The sequence below is a fragment of the Puntigrus tetrazona genome, chromosome 11 (assembly GCF_018831695.1).
Source record: "Puntigrus tetrazona isolate hp1 chromosome 11, ASM1883169v1, whole genome shotgun sequence".
NCBI classification, from domain to species: Eukaryota; Metazoa; Chordata; class Actinopteri; order Cypriniformes; family Cyprinidae; genus Puntigrus; species Puntigrus tetrazona.
The window spans coordinates 20,042,682-20,068,680 of record NC_056709.1 but is presented as its reverse complement, the minus strand read 5'-3'; the positions used below and the strand labels follow the sequence as shown (position 1 = coordinate 20,068,680).

General features: G+C 38.0%; 1 protein-coding gene across 6 annotated transcripts in view; it reads left to right on the top strand.

The window, feature by feature from the left end:
- Positions 1-25,999, top strand: part of atp2b4 (ATPase plasma membrane Ca2+ transporting 4) — a 74,670-nt gene that overhangs the window by 25,812 nt on the left and 22,859 nt on the right. For 4 of the 6 annotated variants that reach the window (XM_043251847.1, XM_043251842.1, XM_043251843.1 and 1 more), the window contains exons 2-12: positions 4,824-5,282; positions 14,944-15,141; positions 16,278-16,535; positions 17,032-17,157; positions 18,081-18,206; positions 19,347-19,382; positions 22,214-22,393; positions 23,200-23,414; positions 23,600-23,842; positions 25,047-25,291; positions 25,726-25,954. In XM_043251847.1, the coding sequence (XP_043107782.1) occupies positions 5,087-5,282; positions 14,944-15,141; positions 16,278-16,535; positions 17,032-17,157; positions 18,081-18,206; positions 19,347-19,382; positions 22,214-22,393; positions 23,200-23,414; positions 23,600-23,842; positions 25,047-25,291; positions 25,726-25,954 (2,052 nt within the window). In that variant the 5' untranslated portion in view covers positions 4,824-5,086. The remainder of the gene's footprint in view (positions 1-4,823; positions 5,283-14,943; positions 15,142-16,277; positions 16,536-17,031; positions 17,158-18,080; positions 18,207-19,346; positions 19,383-22,213; positions 22,394-23,199; positions 23,415-23,599; positions 23,843-25,046; positions 25,292-25,725; positions 25,955-25,999) is intronic. The other 2 variants (XM_043251844.1, XM_043251845.1) reach the window with 1 other exon arrangement.

Sequence of the window (25,999 nt, the reverse complement as noted above, 5' to 3'; positions counted from 1 at the left end):
TCCCCACCCCTCATCATCCTCTCCAGCTCGATCCTTGCGTTCAGCCTGAGCTCAGATGCTTTAATCCTCTCAGTGTCTTACCATCCTCCTCACACTCACACTGGGATGCGGAGTGTGAACTACTTAGTGCACACTCTTCTCCATTTACACAGCCGCACACTTCCGCCACCGCTGAGACTTTTAAGCAGACGCCGACCTCTCTTTTTATTTAACTCTTTTCTATTTTTTTTGTCTGGTTACTGCTGCGGGGTGAAAATGCATTAATGTGGAGCATCGCTGCTCAAATGAGCTTTGAAATCTATTTTGACTTCAGTTTACTAATGAACTTTCTATAGGCTGTACTTTTTATAGTAAATGTGGATCACAGCGAGAGGTCCTCCAGGCCATTGTGTCATCCTGCCAGAACATTGTTCTGCTTTGCAGTCAGATGTTTGTAGCTTCATTCGTCATGGAGATTGCTGTCATAGTGATGGCTAACAGAAATACTTAATTGTAGGAAGTGAGGTCACTCAGCTCCTCCCTTGACACGTTGTTGCCGATGGAGTCAGACTCGCTATGTAAGATTTGCAGCATTTTTCTACGTGCAATTTGGGCCAAGACATTTTGTCAGAATAATTGCATTATGAGTGCTTGTGTAATCAAGAATGTGAATATGTTTTAAATTGTGCTGTCTAATGATTAATCGAATACAGAACACACACACACACACACACACACACACACATATATATATATATATATATATATATATATATATATATATATATATATATATATATAAAAAATAAAACAGCACACATATTATGTAACTTATTTAAAAAAAAAAAAAAACTACACACATGGGATAGAAATGGATAAATAGAAAAATATGTGGAGATGTACATTTCCAGATTTTATTTTTATTTTTTCTTATGTTTTTATTTGGAGGGAATTCTCTGAAACACAGGCCTTTACAATTCACAGCATTAACAAAGTTATTAGAATCATCATTTTACAAATCAGTCTACACTGGTTATGTGCTTTTTAATTCACAAAAACAACAACATAACAATAAACAGTACTGTGATTGTTCTAATAAAGAGAGTAATAATTATTTAAGTTGAGCTCACGTGGACTGGCCCATAGTAGCCCTTTTCTTTTCACATATATTAAACTGTCGTGACAACCTTTGGACCTGTTTGGTTGCACATTCACCAAATCTACACCCAGAATGAAAATGCTGGTCATGTATGCCAGTTCTAGTTACACCAGCCTGCTGCCGTTTGATTTTGAGGCATGCAAATGGCTCTTTGGGCTGAGCTCATCCTCTAAATGCATTGCAGGAAAGCATTTAAAATGATTTGTTAAATGCACCTCAGGGACTGCGTGATAAATTGCACTGTTCGTAGGTGAAAGGCCTCCGCATAAAAGGTCTGTTGTCGGTTTGTTTTAGCAGTGTGACCTTGGCAAACGGGTAGTTGTTATCTTTCATGGAATGCTGTACCACCCACTTTTACAGTAGGATATTGTTGGAAACAGCCTTATTTTTCATTCTGGTGTTTCACAGGTGACGTCTCGGTTTGAAAAGGTGCCATGAGAATCTCAGTAATGTTACATAGGCGATGAAGTTTGGAGTGATTTGCATTGCTGTGTGGTTTTGGCACCGTGTCACTGGACTACACTGATTGCTTGAATTACAGCTGCTCAAAATTGCAATTTGACAGCTTTATACTTCACCCTGTTTAGTGTTATTCAGTGCTTGAATTGAAGTATGCTTGTCTGCGTAAGTGTGAAAGAGACCTTGTGATATTCTTGATTCACCGAATCTAGTGTAGAGAAACAAAAGTATTGAAAGATGTTAAAATGTTTCCCTTGGTTGCTGTTGACTAGAGCATTTAAACAGGCATTTTTGTTTAAATACAGTCACATACTGTGCACGTGAAACTCTTGAAATAGGCTTTTTTGTCTTGTTTCAGCTTGCATTGTTAGTGATTTTCTTTTTTTTTTTTTTTTTTTTTTTTTTTGAAAATAGCTTTGCATACACTAAGCATCATTTAGCAGCATTTTGCACCCTGGGTCATACAGTGCAACAACTAATTGTAGTGCTGACATATTAATCAGTATTGCGAGAAGCATCTTTGTTTGCTAAGACAAGCTTCACCATTTTTATTGCTTAAACCTGGGTTTTAGAGTTTGAACAAACTCCTAAAACAATTTCTTAAACTTTTTGTTGTGTAACTCCACAAAGGTGTTTGCTGCAGGCATGAATGAGTCAGTAAGACTTCACCGCTTGACCAATTTAAGAGCTAAAACTGTATGTAAATTGTGTACATAAATTCCTTCATGTTTTCATTAGAACAAGATTTTGTGTCGTCTGCAGACGTTATTGCAGCAGGTGATTTGGTTGATCGGTGTAGGGCTGATGGTCTGGGGCTGGTAAACATTGGGATAGGTTTTCTAAGGTGTGAGGGGAGAAAAGAAATAGGAAGAAAGCTAGTTTAGCAGGATTAGAAACAATTTACTGTATGTCTGACTAAACAGATGAGTGTTCTGAGAATGTGTCTGAGTCTCAGACTTGCTAGGTGGAGTTTTTCAGTCTTAGGAACCCTGCCTGTGAGAAGATGTTTTTCCTCCTGTAATGGATTTCTGCCTTGATACTATCAAATAATGAGAGTTTTGAGAACTCAAAGGGGATGGATCACATAAAAATGAAAATTCTGTCATTCAAACTTATGCCGTTTTTCAAATTCTTCTTTGTGGCACAAACATAAAAACCCCAAAAAACTTTTAAGCAGCATCTGTTAGTTAAACCAAACTTTTATTTTGCCATGGATACCTTTTAAATTGACACTGATTTTACTCAAATGAAGTGACTCTCGGAGCAGCTCTGCAGATGTTGTTTATGTATTTATGTCCTCATTGAGACGGCAGTCGGCAGATGTTGAAATCACCTCGACGATTACATACGCTTCAGAGTGTATGTAGTAAACACAACCGCGTGTCTCTGCCGTTCATTAACACAGAGATGCAAGATTGATATTTGAATCTACATCTGTGGCTTAATATTTACAGATATCAGTTCATTACTACATTTGTTTTAAATTTAACAACTTACTTTTGATAAATTAATCTAAACTTTGACACATGCTGTGATATTCTGGAAACCATCGGCACCACAAAAAAAAGTTGCCATGATATTTTATTTTATTTTTTTTCAGTTCTTGGTATTTAACTACTGAACAACAACAATAATAGTAATAATATATATATATTTTTAAGTAGTACAAATATTTCAGTGTTACCGTTTTAACAGTATTTTTGATCGAATGTACGGAAAACACAGAAAATAGATTATATCTGGGGTGGAAGAAAACCCAAGCAACTACATAAGGTTTTAAAAAAAAGCTCTTTCGTTCCTGTTATCGGAGATGAACTTGGGTGGGTCCTCTTCAGCATTGCATGTGACACTGCTTTATAGATTTAGCTTTTTTTTTTTTTTCCTCCACAGAAGCACTCAAACATTTTATGTGCTCTGCTAATCTGAAGGCTCAGTAATGGCCTCTCTCAATGCCTTGGGCCATGGATGACATTTGTTTGGAAACACTGTAGCGCTTGTTCATGTGGCATTTACACATTTCGACATTTACAGACATCCGTTACGTTAGTACTAATGTTAGAACTAAACTCAATAAGATGTATCCTGACCTGACTAATGTGGTTTGTTTAAACACACACTTACACCATGGAACAATGAGTACATTCCCAAAATCAGTCCTCACTTTAAGGTACTTTAAACTATGATGAAACTTTAAGTGCTGGGGTTGAAATAATATTAAAGCGAGGTAATAATCGTTGACTTCAACAGTTGAAACCGTTCATCAGTATTGGGTCAGTTTGATCAGAATAAAACTACCATGGGCTGATATCTTCTCTGTAAGAGGTTAAGAGGTCAGTGCAGTGTACAATGAGACTGTGTACAATGAAGATTGACCGACGCTGAAGGACGAGTGGACTGTAATCCAATCTGGGTTAAAATCCACCTCAGGGCTTTCCAGTATCCAGTGCTTCGCTTTTTATGGCTACCATCACTGACTGTACAAGTGTGATAGTGGGGAAATTGGCCGTAGCGCTGGTAGATGAATCCCAGTCCAAAATTTCATCTCGGATCACTGCAAGCACACATCAAAGAGTGACCTCTATTTTTCATATTCCATGTGCATAAGAAAACCCGACGGAGTTGGAAGCTCCCCTATCTCACATTAACACAGACCCCCCTTATCTCTTGAGTTTCTTTTTTTCTTCTCCAGCTTATTTTGAACCCATTGCCCTCTCTTTTTCTCTTTCTACCTCTGTTTTTCCCTCCTACCCCCTTCTGCGGGCTTGGAGACTGGCGGCAAAACAGTAAACACTTTAATTTTCTCCCAAACTATGGATTCCTTCGGGGTTAATTATTTATGTATGACTGCGATGGACAGAATCTGTGTCTGAGTTAGAGATTCCCATTAGATATGCAAACTAGGTATCTTTTATGGGTTGTATCTGTGTATTTGTGATTGTTCAAGTGCATAAGGAAGTTTGTAGAACATCTGTGTGGAGAGAGAAACAGAAAGAAATAAAGAAAGAAAGTAGCTCTGTATTTCACAAGATTGTCTTTTTCCCTGTCTTTTATTATCACAACATGTCATTTATTATTCACAAGCGCAAAAGGTTCTAGTAATTTAGATGGTGTCAACATTTTCTGTCTGCCCTGTCACAAAATGTTCAAGCTTAGAAATTAGGCCATTCTTCAGTTGATTTGCAAAAAGAAAAAAAATAAAGCCTGTCTGTTTCTCTTTCCATTTTAGGTTTTCTGTGGTGCATCTTGAGTCTACTGAACATCCCTTTAATGCCTTGCTGCTGCGGTAACATGTCCGACTTGGATCATTCCCTTCAGAAACGCTTCCTCTGATGCCCGTTCGCTCAAGACAGTTCTTCTCAACGTCCCTGTTGAACTTGGGAACCTTGTAACACCTACCTGAAGCATTCCTGTATCACCCAGTCTTACGTTTACAAACGGATCACCGGAAGTCTCACTTCCTGAGGCGTGACTGAAACTCAAGGAGTCAAAATGGCTAACAACACTGCGGACCACCCGCCCGGGAACTCGGTCGCTGAGGTCGACCATGAAGGGGATTTTGGCTGCACGATGATGCAGCTCCGCGAGCTGATGGAGCTCCGCAGTGGCGAGGCGGTCAACAAGATTGCAGAATGTTATGGAGATGTGCAAGGGATCTGCCGCAGGCTCAAGACCTCACCTATCGAGGGTAAGAAGCAGTGAAGATCTACACTTACACATTTAAAACATGTGAATTTGAACTCAATAAAATTACTGTTGTCTTGATAGTTTTACTTTTTAATTTTTATGTTTGCTAGAAACTGTTATTTTAGCAACAAAAAAAAAAAACTAATTGAAATGTGTGGCATATTTCTAGTTGAGTCCCTTTAAGCAAAGAAAGCTTTATATATTTAGCTGAAAGGATCCCAACAGCATGACTCCACACCACCATACTTCACTGTAGGCTTGGTGTTAAGATTGTGGGAAGTGTTGTGCTTTGCACGTGCTTTGGAAAAGCTCTATCATCTCGATCACCTCAAGCTCTTTTCTTGCGTCACAGCTTGGTCATGTGGACATTTGCGGCAAACTCCGGACATGCTTTGCATAGATGCTTTAGAGTAATTTGTGCCACTCTCAGATACGTGCCAGCCTTATGCAGTTTTTGAGATGGGTTGATTAATTTTGTTCTGTTCTACTGAGCTCTGTGATTGTTCGCTGCTTTGCGGTCTCATATCCAGCCCGCTTCTCAAGAGGAGAGTCTTGTGGGAGTTTTTCTAGACAGTCTTTTGGTAATTAGACATTTGTACTGATGGATAATTCAACCAACAGGGTCATCTTATCCTAATTTAAGCATTTTTGTTACTTTGTGCCACAATTTTTGGAATGTGCTTCATGTATATGGTTTTACAGCTGACCTTCAAATTCACTACATAAAATTAAGTTTCTTATGGGAATATTTTGGGTTAAATACAAGTTAAGCTCTTTTTGTGCAACTTGCAAAGCTCTGTAAACCATATATATGCGTCTTAAAACTAACCTATATGTTTTTGTAGCAGATTAATAGGTTTTTGAATCTTGAAAGTCATATACACCTATGATGGCTTGGACGCTAGTAAATTAATCATTTTTGGGTGAAATATTCCTTTTTCCTTTAGTTTCTTTACATTTGCCTTGGATGCAATCAGACAACTGTTTTAATATATTTTAGTGGCACTACTTGGATCTTGGATCTTCTAATCTTCTAATCAGAATGTTTATCTTGCATTAATCTCAGTTGTGTTGTATAGGTTTGTAAATTATTTATATTTTATTCTGTACCATGTTTACCATGAGAACTGCCTTTTTGCCAATAATTTTTTGTTTTTGTCTTTGCAGTCCCGACAACATACTTTTTAGGTACACCATACTTTCGTACAAAATGAATTCATATAGATAATATAGTCATATAGTCAAGAAAGAGAGGATGGGATTGGAAAATGTTGCAAGCTGGTCTCACCTGTATAAGCCTACAGCATTATGTATGCTAACTACTAGATCTAACCCGTGTCGTTTTCTGATCTAATTTCTCGCTGTTTTAATTCAGGGTAACGGTAGATTCAGATTCAGGCATCTAAAATATTTGAAGTTGAAAAGCCACATTAAGTATAAAGTTTGTACAGTATGATTTGAGTAATTATATCACTTGAAGTAACACTGGATGACAAGATAATTGTACTCTCGAGATGCAGTCTTGTTTTGCTCCGTGGCTCCTAAATTTTGTTTACCACCAAAACTTGAACAATTCTGTTGATTTTAAGATATTTGCGTGACATTGAAGGTGACACAGCTTATCTCCGCACAAGCTGGACCATCATGCTGACCTTTGGAACATATTCACCTACGCTTACTGAATAAGCAGTCCAGTTTACATTCCTCCTACCAAGTGACCTTGATATTGTAATATTTTATCATAAACCAGTTTGCCACACCATCAAGGCTGTCTTATTTCACCTCCGTCAGCGCAAGGTGAGATTAGGCTTCGCTGTCATCCCGCTAAGCAAGCACCAGCAGGCTTCTCATCTCCACTTCAGCATATGGGCTCTGCTGGATCATTCTACCATTGAAATTTGCTCCACACCGTGTCCTTAATTACATTTTAGATCATCGCTCCGTTCCATTTAGTAATGAAGGGACAGCTGTACAGACTTCCCCACACAAGAAATGACTCATTTTATTGAAGGGGGCATAATTATGTTTTCTCTTTCGCCTTTTAATGGAAGAGTAGGTGGAAAAAGCAAAGTAGCATTACTTTTAAAGGTGCTGTGGAGCCCTTTTGACATGGTTCTTGTCACATAGCATAAACGTGTTTTGTCTGGGGCGTGCGAGTCTAACTGCTTTCGTGCATTTGTTAAAAGAAAGGAGGCAATGAAATTGACAGTAGAGGCGTATTAGCTTGGCACTGGACTCGATGCTAGCTCTTGTTGCATGCTTGGCTTATGAGGGAAAATGAATCATCACTGGTCTGCTGTAATATATATTTTGAAATCCAAGCCTCTCCTTTTTGCATTACAGCATAACACAGACCGCTAAACACAACACCATTACAGTCCATTCAAGAGTTATAGGTTCAGCAGCCATTTATGTGTCCTCTTTATGGTCGATAGATGTTGAGGCCCCCTAAGAAAACCATAAATCATAGATAAAAACCAAAGACGTTTTTAACCTCTTATCTCAGCCTTTAGACTTCGCAGGTTTTACTTAAATTCCCCACTAAAGCAATACAAGTTGTTTTCACACCATGCCTCTCAGTGGACTTTGTTTATTCGAAATGTTGTCCGGTCATCTTGTTTTGGAGGGTACCCCTTGTTTATTTGGCTGAATGGCTAACATTGGCTTTTATCACTTCCTTTCATTTGTTTCCTGGTAATATAGACAATCTTTTGGCAGCTGTTCCAATCAAGCCCTGAACATGGAAGACCTACTTATTTTGGCTCTTGCAGAACGAGTTATAATAATGTTCTTTGGGGATATTAAGTAGGAAAATGTAATTCATAGGTAGATTTTTCCAGCTAGGTTTAGTTAAGTTAGTATTATCGGAGACATACAGTGGACACTTTACATTAAGTGGCCTTAACCATTATGTGCTTGCATCAGAAAATAAGTACAATGTACTTATTGTGTTCATGTTGTATTGCAAAACACTTGCTGGTATTGAGGTGGGATATGAGTAAGGCTAGGGATAGGTTTGGTGGTATAGGTAGGTATAAGGGATGGGTCAACAGTGTAATTATAAATGTTATTACAAGTTATTTAAAAAAAAAAAAAGTACAATGTAAAAACATGTAAGTGCGCAATACATTATACTAAATAATTAATTTAAACATAAGTACATAGTAGTAAAGACCACCTAATTTAAAGTGGGGGCCCATACAGTTATAATAAAACTTACAGTTGTCTATTATGCTCACCATTGCTGCATTTATTTGAAAATACAGTAAAAACATACCATACTATTCATTATTATTACTATAAATGTTGTTTAATCCTGGCCATTCAACTTTTTTTTTTTTTTTTTTCTCAAAACTCTGATTAAAAGAAATATCAAAAGAACGGCATTTATTTAAAATTTAAATCATTTGCAACTTTTTACATCCTTGCTGAATAAAAGTATTTATTTCCTTTAAATGAAATTCATTGGCCCCAAACTTATGAACATATCATCAATGTATCAAGGCTATGATGTAACTCAAAAGTGTACTTGATCATGGCGGTACTGTGGACAAGAGCCTAGCTGGTTAACATGCCATTTGAATACGCATTATAGCAAGTTGCCATGGCAGCAGAAGCGTATGGCAGCTCACTGCTAAGACCAATTGCAGTTTTATATCTGCATAGATTTACTTGAATTGTCAATTAATGTGGATATTTCCTGCTCCTCTCTGAATAGCCCGATGGAAAAGCTAAAATACCATCTATCTATTCAACAGGCCTAAACAATCAACGATCAGAAATTGAGGGAGAGCGTAAATGCTCATGGCAGATATAATTTTCCCAGCGCTTTCCTCCCTTAGCTGTGTTACTGCATCTGAGATTTGTGATTACAGCATGCCTCACATCCACTAATGTCATCTAGTTATATCTACGCGGTGAGCAGCACTATGATAATATGAAATGATTTCAGTTTCTACAGATTTAATGACACCTGTTGAGAGAGTGAATCTCAAGCAGCCTTTTCTTAGTTGTAATATGTTCAATATGAAATTAACCTACTGATTCTGCACAGAAACCTCCTGGGGTTCTTGCGTGCCAAGAGGAGAGTTGGAGGTGGTGTTTTGAAAGGGCAATGGAAGCAGGGGACGATGATGTACCTCAAGTTCCCCGTGCACACTGCAGAACCCCAGATCTTTGTCGTTTTCTCCTCTTCAATGACTTGTAGGATTCATCTATAGTAACTAGCCTATTGTTAAAAAAGAGACTCCATTTCTAAGGCTTTGACCTTAAGATTGCTAAATGAGGCGTTAGTCAGCATATTTGTTTAAGACCTTTGTTTAACATGCCTTAGCATGAGTTGTGTGACGAGAAAGGCAGCAGACCCTAAAATCAAGGGTTGTTTGTTATTTAGAGCAGAAATGCTTTTAGAACTCATAAGTTTGAACTGAGAAAGCAAACCAGATTTTGAATGTAAAGAGTTCAAACGAAAATGATAAAAAAAATTTAATAAATGACCTTTTAACCAAAATTTTTATTTAAAATATTTTATTTTTAGTCCGTAAGTTTTGCCTTCTTAAATCGAACAACCAATTAGCTCATATCACATCAAACCCTGCAAATTATTATTATTGTACTTTTATTTTCAAACTATTAATATTAATAATGTCTGTATTGCGTGACTGAGTATAGTGTTTATTAGCGTGTACTATATATATCACACACACACACACACACACACACACAAAGTTCAAACTCATTAACTGAAAGAGAACCAGTTCTTCAACTGAATTTTGCCCAACCCTGCTATAATTTTATGACATTATACATGAGTAGTGTAGTACCACATTTTATCATGTTTAAAGCTATTCTGCATATTCTTTCCTCGCTAAAGCAAAATGGAATTGGGTCTGGTGATAAGCGTGTGTGCATGTTTATTTTATAAGGATTTGTATTTATCTTTTTAAAGCTGTACTCAGAGAAAAGGACAGACACATTAATATGCATACACATTTTATGGTTTCAACAGTATATTGGGATAAATATGGAGGTTATTCTTTTATAACTGCATGCGGTCCGGTGTGTATTAATGGGGACTTTCTTCATGAGATGTGAGCTAGCTGGAAAAACACATTAAAATGACATGTTTTTCTCACCTTTTTCTCCCCCTTGTGTTTTGGCAAAAAAAAAAAAAAAAAAAAAGTTAAGGCTAATTGAAGACCAGTCTTGCATGACAAACTAAGACCTTTATTAAGCACACAACTCCTCAAATTCTCCACAACAAGAACATTGTGTCCTGTTAGCATGGCTTATTACTTTTATTCTGCTACACAGGCAAGTTGCAAACCAAACGCATCATTAAGAGCTGATGAACAGTTCCTTAACCAGATAGAAAGAAGCAGATTGGAAAATGTCCTTTCCTTGCTATTTTTGTATTTAAGCAATATGGGACCAAAGTCGCAGTACTGTTAGATACAACGCTTATAATAAACTTCATTTAATAGCCCTTAAGTAGGCTGGAAAAGCATTTGAGATCATTTCACACCATGGAAATACTCTAAAAATGATATGATGTTTTATATCTTTTCAAAAAAGCTTCGATAGAGTCTATAATATCATCAATTTTAAAAACTATGGTGTTATTGCTTTGTGATGTTCTGAGGAAGGATTGCCTAGTTTGAATAACAGATTGATGCTAAATATATTTATTTTAAGCAGTTCAAAGGCACGATGAAATAAGTCTCACACTGTGCAGCATCGAATAGATTTACTGCAGTAGTTCAAGGTAAAACGTTAAAATGATGCAGTCAAGCTATAAATGTGTTACCTTTTATCAAATGATGATAAAGTGGGCAATTAAAAATTAAAACGCACATGTCATGTTTTAATTTAAAACACATCTATTGTGATTTTGTACTTTTAATTAATTGGATTTTAAGATATTAAAAAAAAAAGCCCTTTTCTTTGGGGCGCAATAGAGAGATAAGCTGACAGGCGTTAAATATAAAATGATTTACCTGTCCAGTGTTGATTGCGTTATTTTAAAAGCAAAAAAAGCTCTTCCAAAACTTCCTTTAGTTGATGATTTAGATCTACAATAAGTGTTCTGTATGACTTTATATTGCAAGCCTTTCAATAGTTTTATGGGAGAAAGAGACCAACATAAGTATTTCTCAGAGCGACACAGAAAATCAGAAAAGTTCCAAAACTTAGCTCAAACACAATGATTCGTTATTTCATTTTAGCCACAGCGTAATTTTATAAAGAAACCGTTAATGGGTTTGAACTAAACGGCATAAGAAAGGAGCACATGGTGTGTTGTTCTGGTGTGTTTACTGCTAGGCAGTGTGCTTCAGGTTGGCGGGTTTCTGAGAGAATGATGGCCATGTTGTTCAGAGAAGAAAGAGAGTTGGTGTATCTGTAGGGGGTGTGACTGGCTCTCCTCCAGACAGCCACAGCCCTTATGCTGTCCATGTGTTCACGATCTCTCTCTCACCTCTTATCCTGGCCAAGACAGCAAAACAAAATGCAGGATTTTTTTTTTTTTTTAAGGTGGAAGGTTTAAGCTTTAACACGATTTTCTTGCAATAAATGCTAAAATCCTAAACAAATTTTGAACAAGATTTTGAATCGAGTAAACGGACACAAACTATCATGCCAAATTTTGGAGTCTGTTTGCGTTTTCCTATGCTTGCCCAGTCTTTGTGTCAGATGAGAAATGCAACAATACAGTAATATTGGGATATATCAGTACACTTCAAAATAGAGGTTTTCTATTAGAACACATTTTATAATGTAATTTATTGCCAGCATTGCTGATTATGCAGTAGCACGCAAATGTTACTGTTCCTGCTGTTCAGATTTTTATTTGCAGCTAGGAAGTATTATTTTGATTGAACAGCAGTGTACATTGTAAATGACTTAATGATGAGTAAATGACACAATTTTCATTTTTCATTTTTTTTTTTCATGTTCTGTCCAGTCACCAGTCACAAATTGGTCAATCTGGCAGAACCTAGGCACAATCTGTGCATCTGAAAATTGAAGACCGATTCCCATAATACGGGCTGGACAAATATTTGTTTGATTTATAATGTCCATGGCCTTCCTCTCCCCTTCCTCCCTCTATCTGTGTGTTTGATAGAGCACTACTGCTCAAAGTGTTTGACTCCTCCCCGGTTGCAGTTTGTGGAGATTTCACGTGACTACAAATATCTGCTGATGACAAGAGCTCCAAATTCTTTCACGCTTCTCTATTACTATCCATTTTTTGTACGCCGATTAAAACGCCACAAACGGCAAACCGAGGAGAATGGTGTCGTTTTGTGAGCAGCTGCCCTATCTGTACGTCTTTCTCTCGTTAAGTCATTTGCATGCCGAGTTGGAATCCAGCCTGTTGTTCTTGGTTCTCAGCCTGGCCCCGCTGAGCTCTGCGGCCCTATTAATGATCTCCTCCATTACCATCAGAACCGTCTCCCCTCAGCATCCTCTTTCAAAGCCTTCGCTTCAGTCACCTTGACACCAGCCCCCGGCAACAGCCTCCCAGCCATAGATGTGACTGCAGTTGTCTGGAGGCAGTCAGCTCTTGTTAGCCTCTAGCGTATAAACACATGAATAATGTTTGGGTGCCTGTAGTTGATGATCTCTTGAATGGAGACCTCCATCTGTCAGTCCTTACATCATCATCGCGTTATTACTGTTGTTTTTTTTTTTGTTTGTTTTTTTTGCTTTTTGAATTTAGGGCACCGCGATGGACAATATCATCACACAGTTTTCCGAGTGCTCCTCGACTATCCATCCTTAGGCCGCAATGGGACTTTTGTTTACCTGATTTGCATGACAGAATGCTTTCTTCCAAATTGAAACCATTCTGTTGACAGGGCCGGATGTCGTCTGGGCTGTCGTGAGTCAGGAGTTTTGTGGGAATACACCTGGTTCGTGTCCTGATACTGCATGTTTATGTTGACTGGTATAAAAAAAAAAAAAAAAAGCAACATCCAGCCTAAATAAAGAACTCAAGATGATGTAGAAGATCCTCGAAATGCTTAAATAAATGCCACGTCGACTTTAAATTCCACACGGAGAGCCGGGATGCTTTCGGCCTAATTCCCAATCTCGTAAATGTCGACACGTATACAAATCACTCACAGACCGGCCTAGAATGGACCGTTAGTGCACCAATAGATAAATAGATGGAGAGAAATAAAGATAGGGGGCAATCTTTGGAAAATCAATTCTGACCTTCAGCTTATTTAGAGTAGAGAGCAAACAGAAGGATTGCTTGATTACCAAACAGGACCCTGCTGATTGAAAAATATTTGGTCACAATGATGCTTATAAACAGGCCTGGATGCAATCTACAGGCCGTTTTTACTTTATTGGTATGGTTTAAAACAATGTTGTTATTTTTTTTAAATTTCAGTTTTGGATGAACTATCCCTTTAATAAATAAGTCATTAAGGATCACCCTACTTATGGCCAAGCTCTTATTGTTTCTATCCTCTGGTTCTTATCTAAAATCTCAGCTGCTAGCTTTCTGTTCTCTTTCCCCCTGGAAGCCTTGCTGCAGTGTCAATCATCAACACACTGGTCAGTCGACAGCTGCGTCCCTGAGGAAGAATGCACACACGTTCTCGCCGTCTCCCATGTTCCTCAGTTGCATAATAATTTATTTTGCAGTACTGACAAGATTCAGTGTTTTTCAAAGACCTGCTGCTGGCAGAAAGCAGTCCATCATATCTGATCTGTCTGCAATTTGTGAATGAGGATTGATTGTGAGCAGAGGACATCTTGCCAGGGCACCTTTTTTTTTTACACTAAGTGGGGGGAAGAAATCACATGTATAGACAGATAGGAAAAATGACTAACCTAAAATGGTTTCTTTGCGAAATCTGTTTAAAGAAATTTCTATTTTGCCCAAACCCTCCCAAACACCATGTACTAGTTTCTGGTTGATTAAAGCAAAGGCTAAAACTCATTCAATATTCTGGGCTTATCGGCTACAAGCACTCCAGGCTCTCAACACTGATTAATTGTTCTGTTGCTCCTATAAACCTTGACACACATATCCATGATAATCCACCTGAAACACAGAAATATCTGACTGCTTTTAGTGTGTGTGTTTGTGTGCTTGTTAAAATAATAACCGCATAAACGTGTGCCATGACTCTTCCAACATCACCATCTATCACGGGAAGCATTGATGAAAGTTGACATGGCATGGAGAGTGTTTTAAAATTCAAAGGTGTCAGCCAGGCATGCTTAATTGTTTCCATATTAAATGAATCGGGGCGTACGATTAGTTGGCTTGCTGTCCGTGCCACTTCTGAGTTTTTTTTTTTTTAAGGATTGTTTTGAATTATGTATGCAAAGAAGAAAAGAGAAAAAAACTAATTGCATTGGCTACTCTTCATACATCTCATTTGTCTGTCACCACTGTGGTCAAAAAGGCAAACAGGCTACAAATCAGGTGGCACGTTGAATGTAGGATTTGATTCAAGTGCGTCCAGGTCAATCATAGATTCAAAATACCCGTTTTTATGGTATCAGAGAGAGAAATTTACCTATTGCATAGAAATGTAGACCTGTTGCATTGATATTAATTGTGTTGAGTTACAGTAATGAGTAAAATGTCAAAAGTATACTTTTATAATAATAATAATAAATACTCATATATTTTGCAGGACTCTCTGGTAACCCTGCTGATTTGGAAAAGCGTCATGCATCGTTTGGTAAAAACTTCATCCCCCCCAAGAAGCCCAAGACCTTTCTGCAGTTGGTATGGGAGGCCCTGCAGGATGTCACCCTCATTATTCTGGAGGTGGCAGCCATTATTTCTCTCGGCCTGTCCTTCTACCACCCTCAGGGGGAAGGCAATGACAGTAAGTAGTGGCTTTAAAAGAAATTTCTGCACTTCTGAAGTCTATTTCAATGTTTGAATTATTTCCCTACACTCAAATTACCTATTCAAATTTCAAAATAAACTTTATTCAATTTATAATTCATTCATAATTTATTGGCAAATGCTAATATGTTGCTAGCAGTTCAGATACAGATGCTTTTTTTTCCCCCAAATAAAATGTGTGACATTGCTGAAGTTGATTGCTTGACTGTTATTAAAACAGAAATCTAAAAAGCAAAATACTCTTCTGTTTCAAGGTTTGTTGCCTATCAAAGCATTTATTTAATCAAAAATACAGTTAAGATAACAATATTGTGACTTATATTTATGTGCATGTATGTGTGCGTGTATTTTTTTTTTTTTTAATTTTGTTTTATTTTATTTTGATATTTTAATTATAATGTAACTTATTCCTGCACAAGGCATTGACATTGACAACAAACAATGCATTGACAACAGCAGCAACAGAATGTATTAACTGACTGTCACTTTTGATATATTTAATGCATTCTTTTAAAAAAAAAAACTTTTCTCAAACTTTTTTTTTTTGAATAGTCTTAGTTAAGTTTAGGTAGCTTTGAATAAACAAACTCTAATGATCTAAGGAAAGCCTCTGCCTTTTTTTCTACTGTCCAGAAAGCAGTCTAATGTTTTTCATTTTGATTCTGACTTTATTAGTGACTCAACATTTTGGCGTCTTATGTTTATGTTTTAATAACGGCCTCATTTGGGACTTTTGTTCAAAAGCACCGCTCTGAATGCCGGAGAACTTGAATTTGGCTGCGATTTCAGGCTTTTCCTATTACCCATATGGCTCAAACCACAAGGATGACCTTAGACAGTCAACAAGTTCTCCAGGAGGAAATTAGGTCAATGAAGTGTAAATCTGCGATAAAACATATTTCTGGCAAGAGGAAACTTTCCAAAGAGGAGACTGATAAAAACATGAGCGTGTAGCTGGCGCTGTTATTGCTTGGCCCCTTAATGGTCTCTAAAGGTTGTATGAACCTGTTTGAAGGTTACGTTTAGATTTGTAGTTTAGTTTCAAGTACAGGTTTTTTGAACAGGAGGGTGTTAGTGATTGATTTTTCTCTTGCCATTTTTATGCAATTCCAGGCTGCGGCCAAGCGTCCGGGGGTGTTGAGGATGAGGGAGAGGCCCAGGCAGGCTGGATCGAAGGTGCTGCCATCTTGTTCTCAGTCATTATCGTGGTGCTGGTGACCGCCTTCAACGATTGGAGTAAAGAAAAGCAGTTCCGTGGGCTGCAGAGTCGCATCGAGCAGGAACAGAAGTTCACCGTCATTCGCAAGGGTCAGGTCATCCAGATCCCAGTGGCTGAAATCGTTGTGGGAGACATTGCACAAATCAAATACGGTGAGTTTACAACATAAGAACAGAACCGAAGAAATGCAGTGTAAACCTGTTGATTTATCTTCACGGTGTGACAGAACTAGATGTGACACGTCACTGTAACCAGCGATCTCTGCCATATTTGTGTTTAATGAGTGCTGTGGCATTTAGTTTTCCCCCCCAGAACTCTTTGCCTTTTTATTAAACCTTAGACGAGTTCCTCGTTGAATTTACCAGCGGTTTTGACGGATCATATGTGACTGCCAGTCTTCTCTGAGACACAAAGAATGGCTCATGACTCATGCTTACCGGCTTGCGTGAGTCACTGCGCTGCTGCTCATGGTGCCTGCAACGTGGGCGACGCGTGGGGTGTCCAAGAGCCACAGGAGAGATCTGTCGTCATGGTCGCCAAATCAGCCTCTGCTCCTCTACTCTTGCTGAATTGCTGAATGTGTCTTTCTCTTCCTCTGTCTCCAAGTCATCCCACAGTCATTCACCATCCCATGTTCTTTTCCATCAGGTGACCTCCTCCCAGCTGATGGTATCTTGATCCAGGGTAACGACCTGAAGATTGATGAAAGCTCACTGACTGGGGAGTCTGATCAGGTCCGTAAATCCCTGGAGAAGGACCCCATGCTCCTTTCTGGTGAGATAAATCGACTTTTTTCCTTACATCCCCTTTGTTAGCAAAAGAGGCCACAATCTCAGATTAAATATGAAAAAATAAAAATAAATAATAATAATAATATATAATTTGTATTTTAAAAGCAAAAAAATTAAACGTACACGTTTTATACGTTTAATATCATATTATCATCATGTTTTTTCTTCTCATGGTAATGTAATTTTGAAATAATAATATTAAAGAAAATAAAAATTTGGACCCCACTTCAATGGAGTATTTTTTTTTTTTTTTTTTTTGGCAGTCACTCAGCTGCTTTGCTTTTGTTTGAAGTATTGTCATTTAGAACGTAAGCAGTCATTTAGCTCATGCTTTCATCCAAAGCAACTTACACTACAGAAACAATCCCCCTTGAGCAGCCTTGGTGTTAAGTGCCTTGCTCAAGCACACAAGCAGCTTGTTAAGGTGTGACAGTGCTATTTCTGTGTCCAAGACTCTAGTCCCATCTTAAATGGGAACGCTCTCTCAAAAGCCATTGATTGATGAGCAGTATTCATTTTAATAGCACACTTTTAAGCTTTAAATTCATTACAGTGCAGTCTCTGGTCTCTCGGTATCCCGAACACCAATTCTGTAATGAATCAGAAAAGATGAATCACCCTCTGCCAGCTAAATTTTTTGTTATGGAGATAGTTTTCAGTATTTGTACAGCACAAAGCAGCTATATATTAGCACAGTTTGTTGTTTGCTTTTGTGATTCAGAAGAGCATTTAGACCTGGCAACATTGACTCATGATGTAATACTATTTTTTTTTAAACACATTTTTTATTTTTATTATGCTAGTTATTGCTATGATATCGAAATCTAAGGAAAATGAAATTCCACTGATATGATGACGAGATCGTTGACTGGGATCATCATGACTATTCCTTCTGCTTTCTCTCAGGAACTCATGTGATGGAGGGATCTGGCCGAATGGTGGTCTCTGCCGTGGGCCTGAACTCTCAGACTGGAATCATTTTCACCCTCTTGGGCGCCGGCGGTGAGGATGAGGAGAAGAAGGTGAAGAAAGGTGAGAAACGAATATGCTTTCTTTCTTATTTGGATAACTCCCTCTCTCTTTGAGCGAGTAAACAGTCTGCCTCTCTAGTTGGGAGGTTACCTACCGTCAGCCTGCCAAAGGTAAGAGCTGTTCACATGATTTGGTGAATTGTCTTCCTCCCCCAAAGCGCCTGCTGCTCAAAAAAGGTTTAAATTCGATTTTTATTTGGGGAATAATCACAGTATGTCAGTGGAGACGTACAGTGTCCCTTGAGTCGCTTTTCGTGGTAACTACTTTTTTATCTTAGTTTTTATTTGATAGTTTTTCTCCATTTTTTTATTTTTATTTCTGTTAGTTTAAGCTAACTTTGAGTTAGTTATTTCTAACAGGCTAAATGTATTAATTCAAATGTTTTCACAAGTGTTACATGCGTAACACTAAAATGATCATGATAATTGAACAGTCAAAGAAACCTGTCGTGTTATTCTGCCTCCAATTGAGCCTTCAGTATGTCCCTACTGCATTCACTGGCTCTCCTGGTCCTTCAGGATATGGTCAAAAACAACTCCCCCTAACATCACAGTGTCATTTCTACATTTCTGTTTGTTGGGTCGCAACATAATTCAGCGGTCAGACTAGTCTAAATGGTTTCCTCTCTAAAAGAGCAGCTCTAAAACTTTGCATATTTCGATTCTTTTGTTTTTGTTATAATGACAATTCAGGCATCGTCTTAGATAATTGCCGTAATTTTCCCTTTCCCCTCATGTTCAAAAATATCTTTCTGTCGTATGTGCCTGCCAATGGAAATTGAGAGAAGTGCTTTCTGATTTTAGCCAAATCCTGTTGGCATTATCATAGTTCATGATGCAAGCGAATAAAATTTGAAAATTAGTTGAAACCTCTAAATCGTATTGAGGTTTTGTCAGCTCTATGCCACAGTCAGAAACAATGACCGAGCCGTCAGTGTACCCTGCATAAAGCCCCTCCAGTCCTTGTCTTTTTCTATAGATGACACATCCAATCCCACATATACTCATGTAATGTAGTGTTACTTACCTAGTTTTTATTCTTTTGTTGTTGTGTTTCTTTCTTTTCTTCTTCTGTCTTTGGTTTATTTACTTTGAGCCATGTTATATCAGCCCTCCGCCCTCTCTCTCTCGTTTTAAACAGGTAAAAAACAAGGACCCCCTGAAAATCGCAACAAAGGTAACCTTTCCCACTCCCTCTCCCTTCTCCCCCCTCCCCCCTCCCCATTCAGCAGCAAGTCTCGGAGTCTCGTGTCAGTCCCACTCACTCACTTGCTCACTTTCTCTCTCTGTCTTTCACGCTGTTGCTTACCCCTTCCTGCTGAGCCCGGGGGAGCTTCTCGCCTCGCTTTACCTATCAAAGGGTGCAACTCTCACCTGCTGGAAACGGCACTAAGCAGCCAGAAGACTGCAATTCTGCAGCTCCTCTTTTTTTTTTTTTTTTTTTTTTTTTTTTTTACAGAGTTTGTCAGTTGATTTAAATAAACATAATATGAAATTCTTGTTTTTTTTTTTTTGTTTGTTTTTTTGGTTTGTTTATAAATATATATTAAAATAAAATACATTTTATCAATTTAGTGCAGGCAGTGTTCACTTCCTTCTCATTTATTTAATTTTTTTTATGCCATAATGAGAGATGCATTGCAATAATTTTTTAATCTAGACACACTAGTCCAAGTCGGTGACTAAAGTAGGCTGATGGTTGGACAGCTATACGACCATCCAACCCATCACTAATATCTTCAATATTTTCTGCTAATAGATAATATTTCAGACATACCTTAATAAAAAAAATGTCAAATGACTTTTGTTTAAATGTCTGTATTTAATAAACTCGGCATTAAAGTATTATTTAGTGTCGTACATGAACGTGTTTACATTGGCAACTGTCAACTGTAAATGATTGCATGTGTCTATTTTTTTTTTTTTTTTTTTTTCACAGTAGAGCTAAATTTTCACTAATGTGACATTTAGATGCCTCTTCTTTTCAGAAGGCAAACTATTTCTGCGTGCTTGGGAGGGTCATCTGTGAACATTTGTACTGTGTTTCAGAGTATGCCCACTCTGCCCTGGTTGACCCCAACAACCCCTCCCCAGCCCCACCCCCTGTAGCGCTCGGGGACTGAGCATCTGCTCCAGACAGAACTGCTCATTTTGTCTGCACAGATCTCCTTCCTTTTGCCCTTGCTCTCAAGCACACAAGCTGGTATTGGTTTAACACGGAGTATGTGAACGCAATGTCTTCCCCTGGTCTTTAAGTGTTAGCCAAAAAGCTGTTTTAGTAGATTTGATCATGTTCAGGTCTTGCTCTATGGTATTGTCTTGTTTAAAACACCCTCTTTTTACACTCTAATCAATTCTGGGTGGATAAAATTACGTCCAACCTTACTTATTTATTTTTAAATACATATAATGATTGTCGTTTTTGTACTCTGGAATGCATAGCAAGGACAGTGGGTTACGGACAGGGCCTCCCATTGACTTTTTCATTGTTTATATGCATAAATTAGCTTTTGAATAGATGGTTTATGATGTGAATGTAATGCTTAGGGGCGTAGCTTATGTGGGAGTTGCACCCTTGCAAAATGGACCGGCTGTGGATTGTTGTTTTTGTCCGTTTCTTTACTTTAGCTCTTTGTTTTTCTCACTGTTGCTTCTTTCTAGGGTGTGGCTCAGGACTTCATGCTGTCTCGTACACTCTTCTCTCGGTCAAAATTTGACCTTTTCTTTCTCCTTAAACCTCTTTCTCTGGTACCGCACTCTCTCTTTTGGGAGCGGAAAAATAAACCAGAATCTCTCTTGATCTTTTTCGTCTTCCTCTTAGTCCTTGTTTTTCTCGTGGTGGTTGTATTTCTGGCTGTTTGGACCGTTTTTTCTGTTTTTAAGTTGATTGTAAATCACTCTCTTGTTTGTCGTGCGTGCCTCTGTTCGTGTTGTCAGTCAGACAGTCAGTCCGTTCATCAATCCCCGATTCATGTGTGGTCGTTCTGGTCAGCTCTGTCAGTTCTGGTCAGTTGTTTGTTGTGACTGGTGGTCAGGTAGGCTGTTGGACTGTTTCTCAAACCCCACTACTCCAGAGTTTCAGCCTGTTGCACACCATGTTTGAGATGATACATAGTCTAACTGCAAAATGATAACGACTTGGCCTCTTTGTATCTTTTAAAATGGAGACTTAATGGGAATTGGGGATGAGGGATCAATGTCTATCCACAGCAAAGTGGCTGAATTGGATCTTCGACTCCATTAAGTTTCTATTTCAGTGGGAAATTGGGTAATATAATATGTCATTTCATCCCTGCAAGTAGCATAATTGAATTAAAGTTATCAAAGTTCCCAATGGTTTTTTTTTTTTTTTTTTTTTTTAACTAGCAGCTGGTTTGCCTTGATAATGTCTTTTTTTGATAAATGTATAGTTTCTTTTTTGTTTATTACAGTTTGGTGCAGTTAATTGTAGTACAATATTGCACAAGTCCAGCAAGTTGCTTTAAACTGAGATGAACGTCAACAGATGGGGCTGCCAGAGAAGTCATGATAGCACAGTAAAGCAAATCTAAGACAAATTTCACTTAAACTAAGCTAATAAAACAGTCGTCAAGTCAGAAATATATATGGGTTGAACTTCAATATTTCTTGAGGTTTATACACCTGATATATTATAATTGAGTAGCCCATTTTATGGAATGTCTCGTGCGCTGCTTGGATCCTACTCAGTTCACCATGCCCACCTTAAACTGCTGGGGAATGGCTCTGTGAATTGAGAGTTTTCTCTTTACCAGCCCAGATTCACTCAAGCAAAGTCAACTAACATTAAACAAGTGCTTCTAATATGGTTCTTCTGTATAATTCTCTAGGAACCCACTGTATGACTTGCCCTCTAGCTGTTACTGAACTGCCCATTCTCTCCCCTCTTCCCTTTTTCCCCATTCCCCCCGCCTCTCATCTCCCTCCATCCTTTTTTGGCATGTTCCTCCCTTGTTCCCATAACCACTCCTTAAAAATCAACCTCCACAGCTAAGACCCAGGATGGCATTGCTCTGGAGATCCAACCGCTGAAGAGCGAGGAAGGTGTTGAGTCAGAGGAGAAGGAGGAGAAAGAAGAAAAGGAGAAAAAGAAGGTCAACGTCACCAAAAAAGAAAAGTCGGTGCTGCAGGGCAAGCTGACCAGGCTAGCTGTTCAGATTGGAAAAGCAGGTTAGAAACCACACAAGTGTCAAGGGATAAACTTGTATACCATATACAATTTTTTTTACTGGTTAAATATCACATTCTTGATGTTTTTTTTTTTTTTTTTTTTTTTTTTTTTAATCATACTTACATTTTTCGTTGATGTTTTGTTACTTAAAATTTTAGTAGCTAAAAAAACAATGTCAAACAAAGTCTCTTTTTTTTTCCTGTGAATTTGTTCCTTCTAAAACAAATTGACTTTTAACATTTTAATAGATTCACATTTTGAATCTACTAGACAGCTGTTGGTGTGAAATTATTCCTGCTAATATATGTTGTGAAATTTATTATGATATAAAAGGTACTAAGATATTAAAATCTGTGTGCATGTCGTTTATATTTTTATGCATTTAGTTGAAAGGTATTTTTTAAACCGGGAAATCAAGAGAAACATGACATAAGTTTTAAATGATCTATAGCTACATGAGATGACGGTCATATTTGCCATCGCAAACAAAGTGCAGCTTTTAAAGCACAATATTTATACTAATTAGCCATGTGTTCAGAAGCCCATGATTTTCTTCAGATGTAATTTGTGTAAATTAGTGCATTTGGTTCCCAAGGTTTGTTTTACTTACTGCTTAAAGAAACAGTGTCACCCAGTATGGAAACAGGCTTGTCCCTTTGGGCTCTGTTCCACCTAATTATCCTACTTCCTACAGTTACCCAATCAAATAACATTCAGATAGAGCACATCAGGCCACAGCTGTTGCTGTTATGAACTCAAGTTTTCCTCTGCCATATTGGTTTTGAAACCCCCTCTCCTCCGACAGGTCTCATCATGTCTGCAGTGACCGTCATCATCCTCATCCTGTACTTTGTCATTGATACATTCGGTGTCCAGGGCCATGAGTGGACGGCAGAGTGCACTCCAATCTACATTCAGTACTTTGTGAAGTTTTTCATTATTGGTGTGACCGTGCTGGTGGTAGCGGTGCCTGAGGGGCTGCCTCTGGCTGTCACTATCTCTCTGGCTTATTCCGTGAAGGTGAGAGCCTCTGGGTTAGTTTGCCAACACAAACCTTTAATTCGTTGGTGTCTTGAGGGTGTTCAGGTGGATATGAGTCAGTATATGTAGCTCGATTCTTTACATTTTTGCTAATATATGTTTGAGGGCGTAAGCGCACTCCTCTCCACAAGCGTCACCACATTAATTCCTGTTTTCCTCGACAGAAAATGATGAAAGATAACAACCTTGTAAGGCACCTGGATGCTTGTGAGACCATGGGTAATGCCACGGCCATCTGCTCTGACAAAACCGGAACGCTGACTATGAATCGAATGACGGTGGTACAGGCTTACATAGGTGACACACACTATAAAAGCATTCCTGAACCAGAAGCTGTTAATTCAGAGACTCTGGAGCTACTGGTGAACAGCATCTCTATAAACTCGGCCTACACCACCAAGATCCTGGTAAGAATTAGCCGTACGTAAATGAGATACAGATGAATAAATGATCTGTTTTGTTTTGTTTATTTATTAATTATAGGGTTGTCAAATTAGAAGTCCACAGTCAGCCTCAGCCAAAACACACTTACCAAGAGCAGACAGCTCAAAATGACTAAGGAGTCATCGGCAAAAGGCATTTTCTTGGATTAAGGGGAGACACTGCAGGCAAAGTCTTTTTTCATGCACCTGTCAAATTTGAGATTTTGGGCTTTTTGCTTTTTCATCAAATATTTTTTTAGGTTAGTGGAAAGAAAACATTGAAAAGACCCTGTCAAGTGTTTGTTTGATAGCACTTTCTATATTTGTATCAATAGATTTCAATTACAATACATATTTTTAAAGGCCGTTTCTCAAAATGAGTGTTTTTTCCTCCTACAGTAAGCCATATATCTCCACTTTAATAGTAGTAACACACACACCAAACTTCACATTTAAATCCTGTCTATATCCTGAAGGTTTTTACAGAGGGATTTGTTCATATAAGATTTTTGATAATATACAACATTTTATTTCCCAAAAAAACTGTCAAAATGTATTTTTTTTTCTTTCTGTCTGTTCCAAGTATTTGGGATTTTGGGATTTTTGTTCTATTCAAATTAGCTCATATGTCATTAAATAATGCCTCATTTGCATATTTAAACTTAATATTTTAGAAAACATGTCATACAAAAAAGTTTGCGACCTGTCAATGTAATCAATCAACTAGGTAAGTAAAGAGATAACTATTAGTTAATTGTTTTTTATCATATTCACCTGCAGTGTCCCGCCTTAAGACAGCTAGACAGAGCAAAGCAGAATGGACTTGTATTTATTGTGAAGCAAGTTGTACTACTTAGTGTTTTGTCTAATACTTTGCCTATATATTGCGCACGATGCAGAAACTAGACTATATTATGTTAATTAGCCTAAAACTTTTAAATAATAATAAGTTAACTGTAATTAATTTAATAATGTTTTTTTTAAATAAATAAACGTTATGTCTATTTAGTACTTAACTCTTCTGCCACAATATTTCAGTTAATAAAAATTTGGGATTTTGTGTCAGAAAATATCAGTATGGGTGATTAAATGCTATGAATTTCATACAAAAAACATTTTTATTGACAATATCTGATGTATCATTTTTGAACTTTTCTTACCTGTTATTTATGATCTTTTTTTCCTATAGCCGTCAGAGAAGGAGGGAGGTCTGCCAAGGCATGTGGGTAATAAGACAGAGTGTGCCCTTCTTGGTCTGGTTTTGGACCTGAAGAGAGACTATCAGCCTATCAGAGATGAAGTTCCTGAGGAAAAACTTTATAAAGTTTACACGTTCAACTCCTCCCGAAAGAGCATGAGTACCGTGCTAAAGAACGCCACTGGTCCCGGCTTCCGAATGTACAGCAAGGGCGCCTCCGAGATTGTCCTGCGCAAGTATGCCAGATGAATTGTCGAGCTCTTAAAGGGGTCATATCAGAAGAAATAAAATGTAACTTAATCTTCGTTTGGAGAAAAATGAGATTGAGTGTACAGTTTGAAAACATAACTTGTCTGAAGTTACGAAACTTTTGGTTTTCTAATTTCGCAAACTTGAGGCATACAACAGCAAAGGAAAAAATTTGAGGTGAAGGGAATAAGACAGGGGTGTCAAACTTAAATGTTTGTTCCAACCCTAATCAAACACACCTGATGCAGTTAATCATGTCCTTCAGGCTTATTTGAACCAGGTTGGAACTAAAGTTTGAATTTAACAATAAGATGATATGATCCCTTTTTTCCATTTCTCTTTTATTGTATATTCTTCCACTAAAGCACAATGTAGTAGTTATAGTTTTGATTGGTTATTAAATATTTCTCTTTTCTGTCAGGTGTTCCCATATCCTTGATGCTTCAGGCCAGCCACGTGTCTTCAAGGCCAAAGATCGGGATGAGATGGTGAGGAAAGTGATCGAGCCAATGGCCTGTGACGGGTTAAGGACCATTTGCGTAGCCATGAGGGACTTCACAACAGAGCCAGACTGGGACAACGAGGCTGACATTCTGAATGACCTGACCTGCATCTGTGTCGTGGGCATCGAAGACCCTGTTCGCCCTGAGGTGAGCCAAATTGTCCAGTTTGCTCTTTGCTAATAATATTGCGTT